Source organism: Suncus etruscus, chromosome 5 (assembly GCF_024139225.1).
Source record: "Suncus etruscus isolate mSunEtr1 chromosome 5, mSunEtr1.pri.cur, whole genome shotgun sequence".
NCBI classification, from domain to species: Eukaryota; Metazoa; Chordata; class Mammalia; order Eulipotyphla; family Soricidae; genus Suncus; species Suncus etruscus.
This window is the reverse complement of record NC_064852.1, coordinates 101,282,954-101,299,610: the sequence shown is the minus strand read 5'-3', so window position 1 is coordinate 101,299,610 and position 16,657 is coordinate 101,282,954. Positions and strand designations below refer to the sequence as shown.

The following is a 16,657-nucleotide window of genomic DNA, read 5'->3' as shown; positions in this document are numbered from 1 at the left end:
TGTACATGAAAAAATGCACTATATCACTAATCACCAGGCACATATATCAAAATGATAATATGATATGACCTACTCCTGGAACTCTACCCTAGGGGTCCAAAAACATATGTAGAAAGGCATCTGCACTGCTATGTTCATCACCACACTATTTACAATAGCAAGAATTGGAAAACTACCCACGTATTCAAAAACAGATGAGTGGGTAAAGAAACTATGATAAATCAACTCAATGGAATCTTTGTAGTCTTTAGGGAAAATACAATCATAAAATTTGCTTATATATGAATAGACATGGAGAGTATCATGCTGAGTAAAGTAAGTTAAAAGGAGAGGGATAGAAATATTACATTCATTTGTGGGATTATCTGGTCAATTTACCTCTGCAGGTGATGAGTATAAACTGTATTTAGCCAAATACTCAAATACAGTACCACAATCTATCCAATTTATCTTGGCAATGACTAAAATGATTAGTGATCTAACCTCGTGGTGTCCTGATGTTGCCTCCAACTGACATGTAACCAGAAGTTGAGGGATAGAATCTGATTGCTTCTAATTCATTCTCCTGCTATATCCTTACACTATACTTCAGTTCAAATAGTGATTCAGCATTTAAAGATATTTTATTGCATAAAAGCAATAAAAACTTTACATGTTTTGAGCACAATACTAAATGGAGTTAACAAGTTTCAAAATCTACCATACTTAAAAATAACAAATTATATAAGAATGCATACGTTTTGTTTTGTTTTGTTTTGTTTTGAGTCATACTGGTGATGCTCAGGGGTTACTCCTGGCTCTGTTCTCAGAAATTGCTCCTGGCAGGCACAGGGGACCATGTGGGCTACTGGGATTCGAACCCCTGTCCGTCCTGGATCAGCTGCATGCCAGGCAAACGCCCTACTGCTGTGCTATCTCTCCAGCCTCAAGAATGCATGAATTTTTAAAAGCGGTTTCCTTTAAAATGTGAAGGCTGTTGTCGCAATTAAATATTTTTTAAATATCGATATTAATCATACATGCAAATCAATTAAAAATAAAACACTCAGCTTCAGAAGTACATTTTGAAGGTATTTTGTTTAATCAAATTCCTCCTGTAATTTAATTATCAGCTCCAACTTACTTGCTTAACAATTTTTGATGCATCTGTGTTCCTCCTATAAAATATTTCCTTGTATTCATCCATCCAGACTTCCGCAAGTCGAACTTGGTTGCGAGCAATCACCTGAGTGCCTTTTGGAAAGGTATGGGGGCTTTTGCTGCGAAAAACATGTCCAACAACAGAGCAAGGCATAATCTCCAACTGCCCACCACATTGCCATACCTGATAATTAATGATATTTGTTTATTTTAGGGTAATCAAAGTATTGCTTTTAAGTCTACTTTTAATATAATAACTAAAACGTAATCAAGAAAAGAGACCTACTATAACTTTAATACCTTATCTCTTGTCAATTCCAGTTCTTAATAAATAATGGTATTTTAAAATTGTATAAATGCTAAAGACACTAAAAACTTTGTAAGAAAGTAATTTAACAAACTACTGCTTTCAAATCTTTCATAAAACAAACTACAAAATATATCTTCTTGCATAAACAATCATGCAAGTTAAGAAGAAGAAAAGGTTTTTTTTTAACATTTCAAATTTTTTGTATAATTTACATGGCTACTTCACTTGAACAATAGGGTCTCTCTTCAGTGGAGCTAACATTAAAATACATATCTAGCTGGGGCCAGAGTGGTGGCACAAGCGGTAAGGCATCTGACTTGCACATGCTAGCCTAGGACAGACTGCGGTTAGATCCCCGGCGTCCCACATGGTCCCCCAAGCCAGGAGTGATTTCTGAGCACATAGCCAGGAGTAACCCCTAAGTGTCTCCAGATGTGGCCCAAAAAACAAAAAAAAGCTATATTAGAAAGACAAAATATAAAATGTATGGGTCCTCATTTCAAGAAAACAAATAAATTTTGTAGTTACATATGGAAATACATATTAATCAGACTTCATAATTTATATAAGTATTAAATCATTACACAGTACATGTAAAATTTATTCAATGCTGTCAACTATACCTCAATATAAAATAATGCATTAACTAAAATGATAATTAGATCAATACTTTTTCACTTAAATAAGCCATCCACTCATTTTTTTTTCACAAATAATTACTAAGCAGAAATTCTAAAATAAAATTAAGTTTAATAACATGTCCTAAATAAGGGTAACCAGTGATCTTTTCTCACATTTTTACTTTTAAGTAAATAAGATTGAGACATGTGTTATGGATTAGAAAAAGATTTCTTTCCTTAAACCTCTCAAAAAATGGCAATATCATCACTGTCACTATCTAAAAGTCTTTTTTTGTTGTTGTTTCTTATCAAACTTTTAATGGGGGGGAGAGGCTTATTTAGTCCAAAGTGTTAAGCCCTTTAAAATTATACATAATTGTTTTTCCTTTCTGACTCCTTTGATAATTTACTCATTTCCTGGTGCCCTAGATTTAATTGCATTCATTGCACTTACCTTGCTTAGAATTCAATATTACAACTTAATTAATTGTGTTATTAACTGGATAAAAGTATTTAATTGATTCTTCTTGTTATACATATATAACATTTGAAAAATTATTACTATGAACAATATTTTTAAAATTATTACAAAAATTCATGCATAAAATTTTAGAAATCTCCCATATAGATCAGTATTTCTCAACCTTGTGTTCTCACTTCCAATCTTGATTCTTCCATAGCCTCCACATGTTCTAGGGGTTGGCCTAACTGTCTCATACTATGGCATTCTATTTATGTGATTCTTACCTGGAATATCTGAGAACTCATGGTAATCCATATGGCTCCTTGCTGAGAAGTATTAAAATGGATTTTACATATTCTCAATAATCTGTATGTACATGACAATTATAACACAATATATTTCATTGCTTAATGTACATACTATATTTAATCTTAATAAACTTACTCTGAAAGACATTTCTATATTTTCACCTCCCCAAATTTCCATTTCTTCATCATAAGTTCCAATGTGTTCAAAATATTTTTTTGATATAGAAAAAAGGCCTCCTGCAAAAGTGGGTGTTCTGAAAAACAATTCATTGTCAAAGTGTTATAATAATTAAATAACATAAAAGAGCATGTGTTCAGGCATCTGAATCAAATTCACAAATTAAAGATATTGCAATTGCAAAATTTTACATAGTAATAAAAGCAGCAACTGTTAGCTTCAAAGTCATTTTTGAAACAACCCTGAGATATAGTCAATAGAACAGTGATCTGAGGAAGCAGGAGTGTTGGGGAGAAAAGTACCTTGGGATAATAAAAACAACATGTCACTCTAATGGTGACATGCAACTTAAAACAATAAAGATACTACTGTAAAATACAGTATATGTATATGTAAATCATAAAAATTAAAAATTTTAGAGATGGTACAGCAAATAAAGTGCTTGCCTTACCCAAGCACCATCCTAGCCCCCTACCCTCCTAGCCTCCTAGCCCCATCCAAAATGATTTGAGTACAGAGTCAGGAGTAAGACCTGTGCACTTCTTGATGTGGCAGCAAAACAAAAAATTTTAATTAAAATATTTTTTGTTTGTTTTTTGAAGGCAAAATTAACGCTTTAAGAATCCTTTCTCTATAGAGCGAAAGTAGTAAAGATCTTCTAAGGATAAAGATTGTCTACTAATGAATAAGAAGATAAAGTAATTGTCTTAATGTGCTTACAATATCTTAAAAAGAAGTGTCATTTATAATTAGTGTTAGCCTAGTCAGTTAACATTGGATTTATTGTCTGCTTAAAAAAAGAATACAAGTTTTATTGAGGAAGACATAAATTTTTTTAGATTGAACAGTTAAATGCCTTTGAAACTTACATCAAGTTGTTGAAATTAGTCATTTGTTCCTTTTTGCTAGTAATGATTACCTAATTTCCAAAATATAATTTATTTGTAAAGTAGTGAGGTTTATAATATATTTGCTTCCAAAACACCAGTTTGCCTTGCAGAATGTAGTTTTCCTTGAAGGAAATGTAATATATCTATATGGCATATTTAGGTAATTACCCTTTTTTAAAGAAGTATTAAAAGCATGAATTAAAAAGTATAAAAAGTATTCCATACTTTTAATAGAACATAATAGCATATAATTCTTTGTTTATATAGAATTATCTATGCAAATTGTATCATTTAAAATGTAAAAATTCAGGCTGGCGCAAAAGCAAATGGTAGGGTGTTTGTCTTCCACACAGCCAACTTGGGACAGACCCCAGGCTGGATCCCCAACATCCTTTTTGGTTTCCTGAGCCTGCCAGGAGTGATTTCTGAGCACAGAGCCAAAAGTAACCCCTGAGTGCCACCAGATGTGGCCCAAAAATAAAACAAAAAAAAATGTGTTTTAATTAAAATTTCCTAAATAAACAGTATGAAATAATTTAGCTTTTAATAATGCTAACAGTATATAAAAATTTTGGAGCAAATAAAAGATTACTTTGTAAAACTTACTAAAGTTGTCATTTGATATTGTGGATTTTAAGTTTGTTAAACCCTATTGAATTAACTTTGAAACTCTAGCTTTCCTTTCAATTAATTTCAAGGTATAAAACTTTCAGACATTTTGGAGCCAGCATGATATTACAGTGGATAGGATACCTGTCTTGCTCTCAGTCAACTGGGTTTGATCCCTGGCATCCCCTATGGTACCCCAAGCCCAGCAGGAGTGATCATTAATTAAGGAACCAGGAGTCAGCCTTGAACAAAATGGGTATAGCCCAAAACAAAACAAATTAATTTTTAGGCATATTATTTTACAAATATAAAAGAATTGTGAATTTTTTTATTTGGTTCATTTAAAAAGTTGTAGTTGACATCTTATTTCTAGGTAATCATTACTAATTACTTCTTGGGAATCATGTAATCACATTCAGAATTAAAAATAAGAGTGACCCCAATATTTACTGTGCCTGGGCAGGAGGGAAACAAAAAACAAAAAACAAAAAACACATTGTTTATTTTTCATATATTACTTTTTATCTTCAGGTACTACTATTTTTTATTTACCTATTTTTGGTCAATTTCTTTGTTTTAGTGTGGTTATTGAAGTTATTGCCCCCCACTTATCTTTCTTCCCCCCCCCTTTTTTTTTCTTCTTTTCAGATTTCTGGGTGGCACCCGGCAGTGCTCAGGGATTATGTCTGGCTCCGGGCTCAGAGATTGCTCCTGGCGGGCACGAGGGACCATGTGGGGCGCAGAGATTAGAGCCGATGACCTCCTGCATGAAAGGCAGACGCCTTGCCTCCATGTGATCTCTCAGGCCCCTTCTTTTCCCTCTTCATGGGCTCTGCCATGATGCCTTTCTCAAGACCACGGCATTTTTTGTTTGTTTGTTTGTTTGTTTGTTCGTTTTGTTCTGTTTTTGGGGTGCTTAGCGTTATTGTTGGAACTCTTAATAGATATTTGACACTTCATTTCGTAGGGGTGGACTGTTTCACCTTCTTTTTCTCCTTCGTCTCTCAAACCGATGGCGAGAGCCTCTAGAAGAATTCTGCTTATTCCTGGCGTATTAGACTTTTACCCCAGTTTATCATTTTTCTCCTCTTCAAACAAAACCACATAACTTGAACTAGCTAGTCCTGCCCCCAAATTAGAGAGGGAAATAAAGGAGGCATCAGGACCAAACAGGTGTAAGACTACGAAGAAATAGGATAGGTACAAAGGGGACCACATAGTCTAGCAGCCCTGGGGGTGAGGGAGGAGGATATGGAAGGTAGGACAAAAACGGAGGAGTAGGGAAGACAAACCGGTGATAGGAATCCCCCCTGATTTTATGTAATTATGTACCTAAAATATTATTGTCAACAATATGTAAGCCACTATGATCAAAATAAAAATTATGTTAAAAAAAATAAGAGTGAAGACTATACTTTCAGGGATCAATTCTATAGTATGTGACTAGAGAAATTTCTCTGATCATATAGAGAAGAATTATAAATAAGAGTAATGTTAGGGGCCTGGAGAGATAGCACAGCGGTGTTTGCCTTGCAAGCAGCCGATCCAGGACCTAAGGTGGTTGGTTCGAATCCCCGTGTCCCATATGGTCCCCCGTGCCTGCCAGGAGCTATTTCTGAGTAGATAGCCAGAAATAACCCCTGAGCGCCACTGGGTGTGGCCCAAAAACCAAAAAAAAAAAAAAAAAAAAGAGTAATGTTAATTAACATCTTTGGAGAACTTTGGTTTCTAAGATCCCTGACCCCCAGTGTTGCTTGATCCTTCGGCTTAAGAGCTCTTCAAGTGAACCATTAAGTAAACATCTTTTTAAAAGAAATTACTTCTAAAATAACCTATTTGGAAGTATAAAAGAGTTTTGAAACCAAACAAGAACCAGACTAAATGTAACATGGTAAAGGTGAACTTTTTAGTAATCTGTATTTAAATGGTGCATTATGATGGGAATCATTTGTATTACAACAATGTCAATCCAGAAATCAGACTTTTTCTTCCAAGTATATGCATTTGTACTATTAAAACAATAAAATTTCTAAATGCTTTTCATTTTCTTTCTTTCTTTCTTTCTTTCTTTTTTTTTTTTTTTTTTTTTTTTTGGTTTTTGGGCCATACCCGGCGGTGCTCAGGGGTTACTCCCGGCTGTCTGCTCAGAAATTGTTCCTGGCAGGCACGGGGGACCATATGGGACACTGGGATTCAAACCAACCACCTTTGGTCCTGGATCGGCTGCTTGCTAGGCAAACGCCGCTGTGCTATCTCTCTGAGCCCGCTTTTCATTTTCTTTATGTATGAAAACACTATCATTTTTGCATAGAGTAAATTATACATATCCAAAATGGAATTTCAGTACATTGTTAGTATGTACAACTGTAAACCTGGTTTTTAAAACTTTCTCACCTTATTTTTCATATTTTAAACGATTTGTAAAATGTAATAAAGTTTCTATTTTATTCAATCAAAGAGAAAATAAAATGTTCATTTTATTCCCTACTTGATAACACCACATATAAGTGAATATAAACACATAACATTCTTACTCTTCATAGAATACATGTGAAGTTTATTTTGTAAATGCAAAGTATTTTGAAGGAGAGAATTGCAAAAAAAAAAAGATTGCATGCATTGTCAAATAAGTGAACTATACATACAACTTTAAAAAAATCATCTTACTTAATTGGGTAGGTTTCATCTTTTCTTCTTTGCTTCTCATGATCAGGAAGTGATTCCCAGCCAAATGAAAGACTCCAGTCAAAATTTCCACGGTTATGGTTACTTCCGTAAGGAGAAGGCTTATTGAATTCAAACGTGTTCATATCTATGGATGCAATATCTGGACTCACGACAGCAGTGAAGTTCTCAGCTATTCTGGCCAATAAAGGTTCTAACCAACCATAGAAACACTCACCTAAAAGGAACAAAATTTCTAGTTAATCAAATAAAAACAATAAAGGTTTCTTGGGTGAGATTTTATACAAAAATGAAAATAACATTTGTGTTTTGTATATTTTTAAAGGGAAGATTTATTAAAAGTAAGTAGAAGTAAAAAAATGATCAAACTTAAATACCAAATCCAAAGCCAACAACAACAGAATCACCCTGGGGGCAAAAGAGGGGGATATGGGATACAGGCTGGGAATAGGGTTGGAGGGAGGACAACACTGGTGGTGGGAATGCCCCTAATTCAATATCACTATGTACCTAAAATATTCCTGTGGAAGATTTGTAATCCACTTTGATTTAAAAAAAAAAAGAGAAAGGAATAGATACAAAAAAAGTTTCTTGTCATAGAAATAATATATCTCTATTATTATTAGATTATACAATCTAATAATATTAGATAAATATATAATTATTTTATATGATCTATTATTAGATTTTATAATCTAGTAATATATTAATATTAGAGCAATAGATAGTACAGGAGCATAGTGTGTGCTTTCAATCCCTGGTACACCATATGATTCCCTCTAGCCTTGCCAGGAGTGGACTCTAAGCATTTCTATGCATGTTCCCCAACAGAATACATTTCTGTGATAAGGGAGGATAAAAAATATAAAGCAAATTTCACCACTGTTAGAAAAGTTTCATACATGTGATGATTTTTTTAAACTAGAAAGTAGGCAAAATAACAGTATATTAAAGCTGTAGATGATATGTCCTTTAAGAGAGACAAGTCAAAGATAACTTTTCATAATCCAACCAAAAAGTCCCATAAATGTTATGATTAATTTTAGGTTGGATCCAAGATCAAGGTAGAAAAACTGAAATCATCATTTCCTAAGTTTTAGGAGAAAATAAATCCAAGATCAAATGGTCTGGTTTAACTAATTGGAGTCAACTATGAAAAACTGCCCTGACTCTAGTGGAAAGTGAGGTAAGAAGCAACAAAAATGAAAGCTATGGACTCTGATTATAGGTGAAAAGGACTATCTCACTAATACATACACAGCTCAGAAAATACCAACAGGACACCCACTGTCCTACTCTGGCTACCCATAAAGGGAGGTTTTAGTCAAGGAACAAAAGAATCTAGAAGGTAAGAAGGCCTAGTCAGATAGAAATGAAATTTTTTAGAAGAAGAGAGAATGCTATAGAGTGAGTCATTTTACTTTTTCCTCTTTTTTTTTTTTTTTATTTCTTCCCAAATTTATTTGGCTTACTGCCCCTTGGGGCTGAGGTGGGATAGAAATCACTCAGGGACTTCCTAGAAATTTACCTCTTTTTTTCCTGCAAAAAAAAAAAACCCCAGAAACTATCACCCAATTTCATCTGAGACTACCTTTCATCTGAGCTACATTTCATCCCTCCCCATACCCTCCCAAATCCTACCACACACACATCTTTCCCTACAGGGGCAGCAATACCCACTTTAGAAACAATGCTTTAGATAACTAATTTTTTAAGTGCTTAGTAAGAGAGTAATGGGTGTGAGAGCTTTCAATACTACAGCGAATTCAAAAGCCTCTTGTAGCAGCATATTCTGAAAATCATTTTTTGAGGTCAAACATTAGCTAAAGGCTGGCAAATTCACAGTTAATACAGGGTAAACATCAGAGCTCTCATGCTAAGTGGAGTTTTACTAAATGAGTATAATTAGAAACTAGATAACTCTAAGTGCAGCTTTGTATGTAGTCACCTCCAACTTCAATCCCTGGCACTAAATGATCCCTTTTTGTTGTTTACACAGCAACAAAATTTTCATTTTAAACTGTAGGGTAAGAAAGATAGCTCAATGGGCTAGAAACATGCTTGCATGCAGGAGGCTGGGATTTGATCCCTTCCTGGCATGGCATATGGTTTTCCAGGTAGCATCACGTCATTCCTGAGCCCAAGACCCTGAACTGACCATATGTGGCCCCAAACAAAAATGAAGTGTAGGAGTCAAATGAGATTAAACACTTATTTTATGGACAGGATGAATAATTGAAAAAATATCCTAGGCAAGCATAACTTGCTGGGGGTAATGGCAGAGATTGTCTCTGGATGCTAAAATAAGGAATCTTAAACAGAAAAGATGTTGCTCAAGCAATATGAAAGCAGACGCCCTCTGGGTAACCTGTCACTGCTATGACTATCAATTGGAAAATGTTAAAGAAAACACAACTAGGCACTTAAGAAATTATCATTTTTACTTTTTAGAATATTTTTTGGGTGGGGTGGGAAGAGAATGTTACAACTGTGTTAATATATGTATACTTACAGTGAGCATCTAAAAATGTGAGCGTTTCAGCTGTTGCTACCGAAGCTCCTAGCAACCGCGCTGTGATCAGACCTTTTCTCTCTTTTTGTCTGACTATTTTTATTATATAAAATTGTTTTATATATTGCTCTAGTTTATCATGTAAGTACTCTGCAAGAAAAAAAATAAGATTAGCTTCCTACATTTACTTTCATAAAATATAAAAAGTCAATAAAATAAAATAAATAAGCATCAAGCTAAGACAGGAACATTGGGGAAGGTTGTCCTCATGTGCACTGTTTAGGAGCTCCTTCCCACTACTATCTCCAAATGTCAATTTAGGTCGTTAGGTAGATATTTGTTACTGCCAGTTTTCAAAATGCAAATAACTTATTGAGGCTAATCGTTTTCAGTTCTTCGGTGGTGTAAATATAAACATTGTTTGTTTAAAGTTTAAACGTTCAGAAGAGAGGCAAAAGTTCAGCAATGAATAATATGGAAAAATAAATCTATCTGAACATAGTTTCAGATTATTTCTAATTTCTAGCACTCAATTAATTCTTTTTTTTAATATCTTTATTTAAGCACCATGATTAGAAGCATGATAGTAGTTGGGTTTCAGTCATAAAAAGAACAACCCTCTTCACCAGTGCAACATTCCCACCACCAATGTCAATTTATTCTTTTAAAGAAACATAAGATTGCATTTTGCCTTACAAGTATAATAACAGGGGTCAGAGAGATAGCACAGCGGTGGGGCATTTGCTTGCATGCAGCCAGCCCAGGAGGGACCTGGTTCGATTCCCAGCACTCCATATAGTTCCCCAAGCCTGCCAGGACCAATTTCTGAGCACAGGGCCAGGAGTAGCCCCTGAACACTGCCAGGAAAGGCCCAAAAACTAAGCAATTAATCAATAAATAAAGTTTTTTTAAAAAACAGGGACAGAGGGGCCGGAGAGATATCATGGAGGTAAGGCGTTTGCCTTTCATGCAGAAGGTCATCGGTTCAAATCCCAGTGTCCCATATGGTCCCTCGTGCCTGCCAGGAGCAATTTCTGAGCATGGAGCCAGGAGTAACACCCCTGAGCATTGCCGGTGTGACCCAAAAACCACACACACAAAACAACAACAACAACAACAACAGGGACAGAGTGGTGGCGCAGCGATACAGTGTTTACCTTGCACACAGCTCACCCAGGATGGACTAAGGTTCAATCCCCGGTGTCCCATATGGTCCCCCGAGCCAGAGCTATTTCTGAGTACATCGGGTGTGGCCCAAACCCCCCACCCCCAAAAAAAGAACCAATAACAGGTAACTTTTCTTTAATCAGGTTGGTAAATAAAACTTGTAGTTTTAGAATAGATTCTTTAAAAATGTGTCACCACATTTCTTGAGTGAACATTCTATCATTTGAATTTCCTAAAAAATTTCTGATTAAGGTTGGGAATGCAAGTTATGTACAATTGCCTTGTAAATATGAGGTCCTAGTTGGATCTCAGCATCATCATAACATACACACTTACTTTTATTAGACATTTTAACTTCCTATAAATTCTAACTGCACCCTAATTTTACAGCCAACTATATCCTCATTGTATAAGTGTGAGATCAGCCTCTGTTTAATTTACCACTACTTTAACTGTGCAACTTGGGGCAAGTTAATTCTCCCTTTGTGGGTCTAAGTTTTTTTTTTTATGAAATGAAGATAACATAAGTTGCTTTTATGAGGAAATGATAGCAAGATAAATGTGAGATTTAGGGGCTGGAGCAATAGCATAGCAGGTATGGCATTTGCCTTGCATGCAGCTGTCTTAGCTGTCTTGATCCCTGAGATCCTCATATTGTCTCTCAAGCCCATCAGGAGTCATCCTTGAGTACAGAATCAGGAGCAAGCCCTGGGCACTGCTAGGCTTAGCTCCAAACAAACAAAACTAAAAGAAAATTGTTTGGGGTTGAGGAGAAAATACAGTGGATAGAGCATCCACTTTGCATGTGGCTGACCCTGGCATCCCATTAGTCCCCCAAGCTCACCAGGAGTGATCCCCAAGTGCTGAGCCAGAATTAAACCCTGCAAACCATAAGTGAGGCATATCAAAAAAAAGTAGTGAGATCTATGAGTACCCAGTGTGTGCTTAGTAGATAGATTTTTCATTCAACTTTTAAATTAGACTAATATTTAAAGAGAACCCACATCAGTAAAAATTTAAATCTATTATTGATTTGATTATATAATCAGATCCATTTACTAAACATTACTATTTCTAACATAGTCAAAGACAGACTTCAAAACAGGAAAATAGAGCTAGAGGGAGTACAGGGGTTAATATACTAGCCTTGTATTCAACCAACCCCATTTCGAATCCCCTACATCACAGATAGTCCCCACGCATCATTAGGGGTGACTACTGAACACAAAGCCCAGAAACAGACCTTGAACATTGCAGGATATAGTCCAAAAACAGAAACAAGAAAAATTAAATAAGCACAAGATTATTCATTGCATAATAATGCACAACACTATAGGATAATATAGGTAATGTTTAAGTAAAATTCAACAAACCATCAGTGGCATTAAAAAATAAAATTTTGAAGATTATCAAAAGAGGCTCTAATAACATTATGTGAAAATGTCATATTTTAACTTTGGATGCATCATGAATATGTTTAATTCCGACATGTTTATTTAGACATTAATTAAAAGAGAAAAAGCATTTTAAAATTTACTTAAGCAGAAGATTATGGCTACCACCCTTCATCTGATTTCCTTTAACTTTTGTGTAATGAGATAAGCTACTTTCAACTGAAAGCTTAGTAAAAAGTGGCTTTATCATGCATCTTAGAGTCCTACTATTTAAAAGATTAAATAAAATTAAAATAATGTTAAAGTAGAATTTAAGAAGTCAAACAGGAAAAATATTTCTACGATAAAGTCTAGTTATTTTTTAAGATAAGCTAAGTTTACAGAACTTAATCATGTATCACTTAAAATTCTAGACTGTTCCATGAGACAGAAATATTTTTTTAAAAATATTCTAAACACATTGAAGAGCAAATTCATTAATAATAATTAAGTGATGAAGTAACTTGAATAAGAGAAATGAAGATCTCTTCAGCCAGAGAGATAGCACAGCGGCGTTTGCCTTGCAAGCAGCCAACTCAGGACCTAAGGTGGTTGGTTCGAATCTCCAAGTCCCATATGGTCCCCTGTGCCTGCCAGAAGTTATTTCTGAGCAGTTAGTCAGGAGTAACCTATGAGCACTGCCAGGTGTGGCCCAAAAACCAAAAAAAAAAAGAAAAGAAAAAAAAATCCAAATCAAAGTTGTGTATGAAGTGTGTAACTTGAATCCCGAGAACTTTAATTATTAAAATGCCTATTAATGGATATAGTTCATATCCAGGTCAAAAATCTGTTAATAAGAAAAGCTATTCTACCCAGATATTAATTTAACTTGAGAATATGAAATAAATTCATTCAGAATATTTTATTCTGAAACCATCAGAATGCTTTTACTTTTATGTAGAAATAATTAAATAGATCAAACTATTAGTTTTAGGTTTATTTCACATACTACCATTTTAAAGTCTATATAAATCTTTTAATTGATGTGACTTTTAATTGATGTGGTTACTGTTTTGTCTTCTCAAGGTACATAAAGTAATGTTTTATTTTACAACAGATGGTGCTCGGGTTTGATGATGAGTATTATTGCACTGATTAGGGAACAGCTAATTAGTGAGAGAGTTCGAATGTGACCTTGTGGAATATGGCCCCAAACTTGGGATCATTCAAGAATAAATTTTATAGTCATTAAAATACTGTATATCTGTTTGATATTTAAAATATTTGCAATCTTTGATTTTTTTTTTTTTTTGAGGAAGTACTCAGGGGTTACTCCTAGTTCTGCACTCAGAAATTACTCCTGGCAGGCTCAGGGGACCAGATGAGATGCCAGGGTTTAGGTCGGCCACATGTAAAGTAAATGTCCTACCTGCTGTGCTATTGCACCAGCGCCTATTATAAATATTTAAAAATTTAGCTAATTAGATTGTCAGTTTGACTTTGTGGTTCCAATTTAAAATGTATGAATTATTTAACTTACCCAGACTTAATATGAAATGCATTAAATAATTTTGCTATTTTTGTAAATAATAACCTGAATATTTTTTTGTTTGTTTTGGGGCCACACAGCAGTGCTTAGAGGTTACTCCTGGCTCTACACTCAGGAATTGCACCTAGCAGGCTCAAAGGACTATGGGATGCCGGGGAACCAGCTTGGTCCCAGGTTGGCTGTGTGAAAGGCAAATGCCCCCTATCCGCTGTGCTATCATTGTTCCGGCCCCAGAACCTGAATATTTTAAAAAGCCAAAATAAAAGAATGAAAAGGATCTTTTATGATCTGCAAATACTCATAAATATATATGTATTTCACCACTCAAATCGCATCCAAACTTTAAAAAAAAGAAATATAGTAAGGGCCTGAGTGAAAGCGCTGTGGTAGGGCATTTGCCTTGCACACGGCTGACCCAGGACACGGGACCAAGGTTCGATCCTCAGTGTCCCATATGGTCCCCCGAGTGATTTCTGAGTGCACAGATAGAAGTAACCCCTGAACTTCACCGAGTGTGGCCGAAATCCTCTCCAAAAAAAAATATAGTAGTTATATATCTCTTCATTTTAACTATATAACTGAAAATATCTTATAACCACAATGATCACATGCTACTCTAATTGTGAGGGGATTTTATTCCACTGGCATAAAAATAAATGATTACACAACACATTTTGTATAAAACATCAAAGTCATCCCATTTTAAAGAGAAAGACGGTAAGATACAAGGGGTGTGGGCTGTTTAAGTAACTAGTCAGAGTTACATTGTTAGGTTTAGGCTCAGACAATGCAACCAGACTCTAAACTCAGGTCTATGTTTAACTGATAACCCTATTAAAAATGTTTCATAGTAAAGAATAAAAAGTTATGAATAGTGTTTCATGTCTTTTTAAATACAAATATTCTTAGACTCTACTCTCATCCTTCTTATACATACCTCCAAATCTAAATGATTCAAATTATAGAATGACATGCATAGAGCACAATATAACCAAAAAAAAAAAAAAAATTGAAAAGTACCATATTGGGTTTCTTCAGATAACAATCTAATTGGCAAGTACTTTCTTACCATCTATACTAGCATCATCCACCAAAATGATTTCCTTCAGCAGTATGGCAGGTGAAGAATAGAGCACACTGTGGACAGTTCTAAGAAGCGTGGACCACGCTTCATTATGAAAAACTATTATGACACTGGTGGTAGGCAGGGGAGGACAGCGCTTAAATTTTTGTTCAATACATCTAGAAGTCAAAGAAATAGGAGAACAATGATTAATTCTATTACTTTATTTCACAATTATATTATAAAAGTAAATATTGTATTATACAAGGTGAATAAAATTTAAATACAAGTAAATTTTTTTGTTTTTTTGTTTTTGTTGTTTTTTGGGTTTTGGGCCACACCCTGCGGTGCTCAGGGGTTTCTCCTGGCTGTCTGCTCAGAAATAGCTCCTGGCAGGCACGGGGGACCATATGGGACACCGGGATTCGAACCAACCACCTTTGGTCCTGGATCGGCTGCTTGCAAGGCAAATGCCGCTGTGCTATCTCTCTGGGCCCAAAATATAAGTACATTTTAAAGAAGAAATATAATCTACAAATGAAAAGCAATTTATAAAGATGGCAAAACCTTATAACTGCTCAAATAAACCCAAGATTTCTCTTCTTTTCAATTGTTTTATGATTTGCAATTTTAAAAAGCATAATAGTAAATTTAATAAAACCTTATTAAGTGTATTTGTACTCATAGATTGTTAGCTACTTCTCCCGAGCATGTAATATTTCCCATTTATACATTTCCATTTAAAATTAATTTTATTACTATATCCTTAAACTAAAAAGAAAAATAACTTACTCTAAAGCATAATTTTAAGACACTTATTATTTAGTCAAAACTTCAGTATATCTAATATGCTGTACCACAGTTAAAAAAATCTTTGCTCTAATAATTTAATCTACTGTTTCATAAGATATAGCATTTTTAAATTCCTCCTTTTTACAAAATCAAATTCAGAAAATTGAAGGTTCTAAACCTATATTTAAGGTTCTGTGTTCCTATCACCTCTGAAACATTAATAAACATGAGACCTACCAAGTCACTTTTTACCCATTAACTAAAAGCATCAGTATTAATTTTGTTATTTTTATAACAAATCCTCTACTATAAAATTAATTGTTATTGAAACTTACAGGGAGTTAGTCTCTGTAGACTCTAAATCTCCAAGTCTTAAGACTGGAAATGATCACAATGAGTTAGGGAAAGAATAAAATAAAATAAAATATACAGGGGAACTTCAAAACACTATAAAGCATACAGAATAGGTCTAGAACGTAAAATATGTGGTTTGTGGTAAAAATAATAAAATAACTATATCTTTAAGTTCATTTAAAGACCATAAATAGTTGTATAATTTTAGACCACAGCATAAAAAATCCTCACAGAGTCAAAAGGCACTATAAAAACAGTATATAAATAAGCAGAGAGTGCTGTTCAAATCCAAAATGAGAAAATAAATCATTTACTCAAGGAGAAAAGAGCCCAGCACACTTCAGTTACACTGCCAGAGTCTACAGGAAAACCACTGATCTCAGTGGGGTATCAAAGACCTTAGACAACTAAAGAAATCTTACCATCTCACATTCATGATTTTTAAAGTTATACATCAATGTGAATGTTGCAAAACATTTTGAGAAGAGCTCTTTAGGGCATATTTATAATGATAAAAAAGGAAATGAGGGCTAAGATGTTAAATGAAGGTATCAATCATGCTAATAGAAAAAAAAGAAAAATAGGCTCTAAATAAAAGTAATTTTGCTCTGTAGTAACTTCATGATTTCAAAGTGTAGTAAAAT

The 16,657-nt window shown here is 34.4% G+C and overlaps 1 protein-coding gene and 1 pseudogene across 1 annotated transcript in view; one reads left to right on the top strand and one right to left on the bottom strand.

The window, feature by feature from the left end:
- The window catches only part of GALNT3 (polypeptide N-acetylgalactosaminyltransferase 3), a 46,887-nt gene that overhangs the window by 25,391 nt on the left and 4,839 nt on the right, over positions 1 to 16,657 (bottom strand). The window contains exons 2-6 of the mRNA XM_049773419.1: positions 14,874 to 15,046; positions 9,716 to 9,865; positions 7,186 to 7,420; positions 2,978 to 3,095; positions 1,124 to 1,324 (exon numbers count right to left, since the gene is read on the bottom strand). Of these exons, the coding sequence (XP_049629376.1) occupies positions 1,124 to 1,324; positions 2,978 to 3,095; positions 7,186 to 7,420; positions 9,716 to 9,865; positions 14,874 to 15,046 (877 nt within the window). The remainder of the gene's footprint in view (positions 1 to 1,123; positions 1,325 to 2,977; positions 3,096 to 7,185; positions 7,421 to 9,715; positions 9,866 to 14,873; positions 15,047 to 16,657) is intronic.
- On the top strand, positions 5,924 to 6,084 carry LOC126010395 (uncharacterized; annotated as a pseudogene).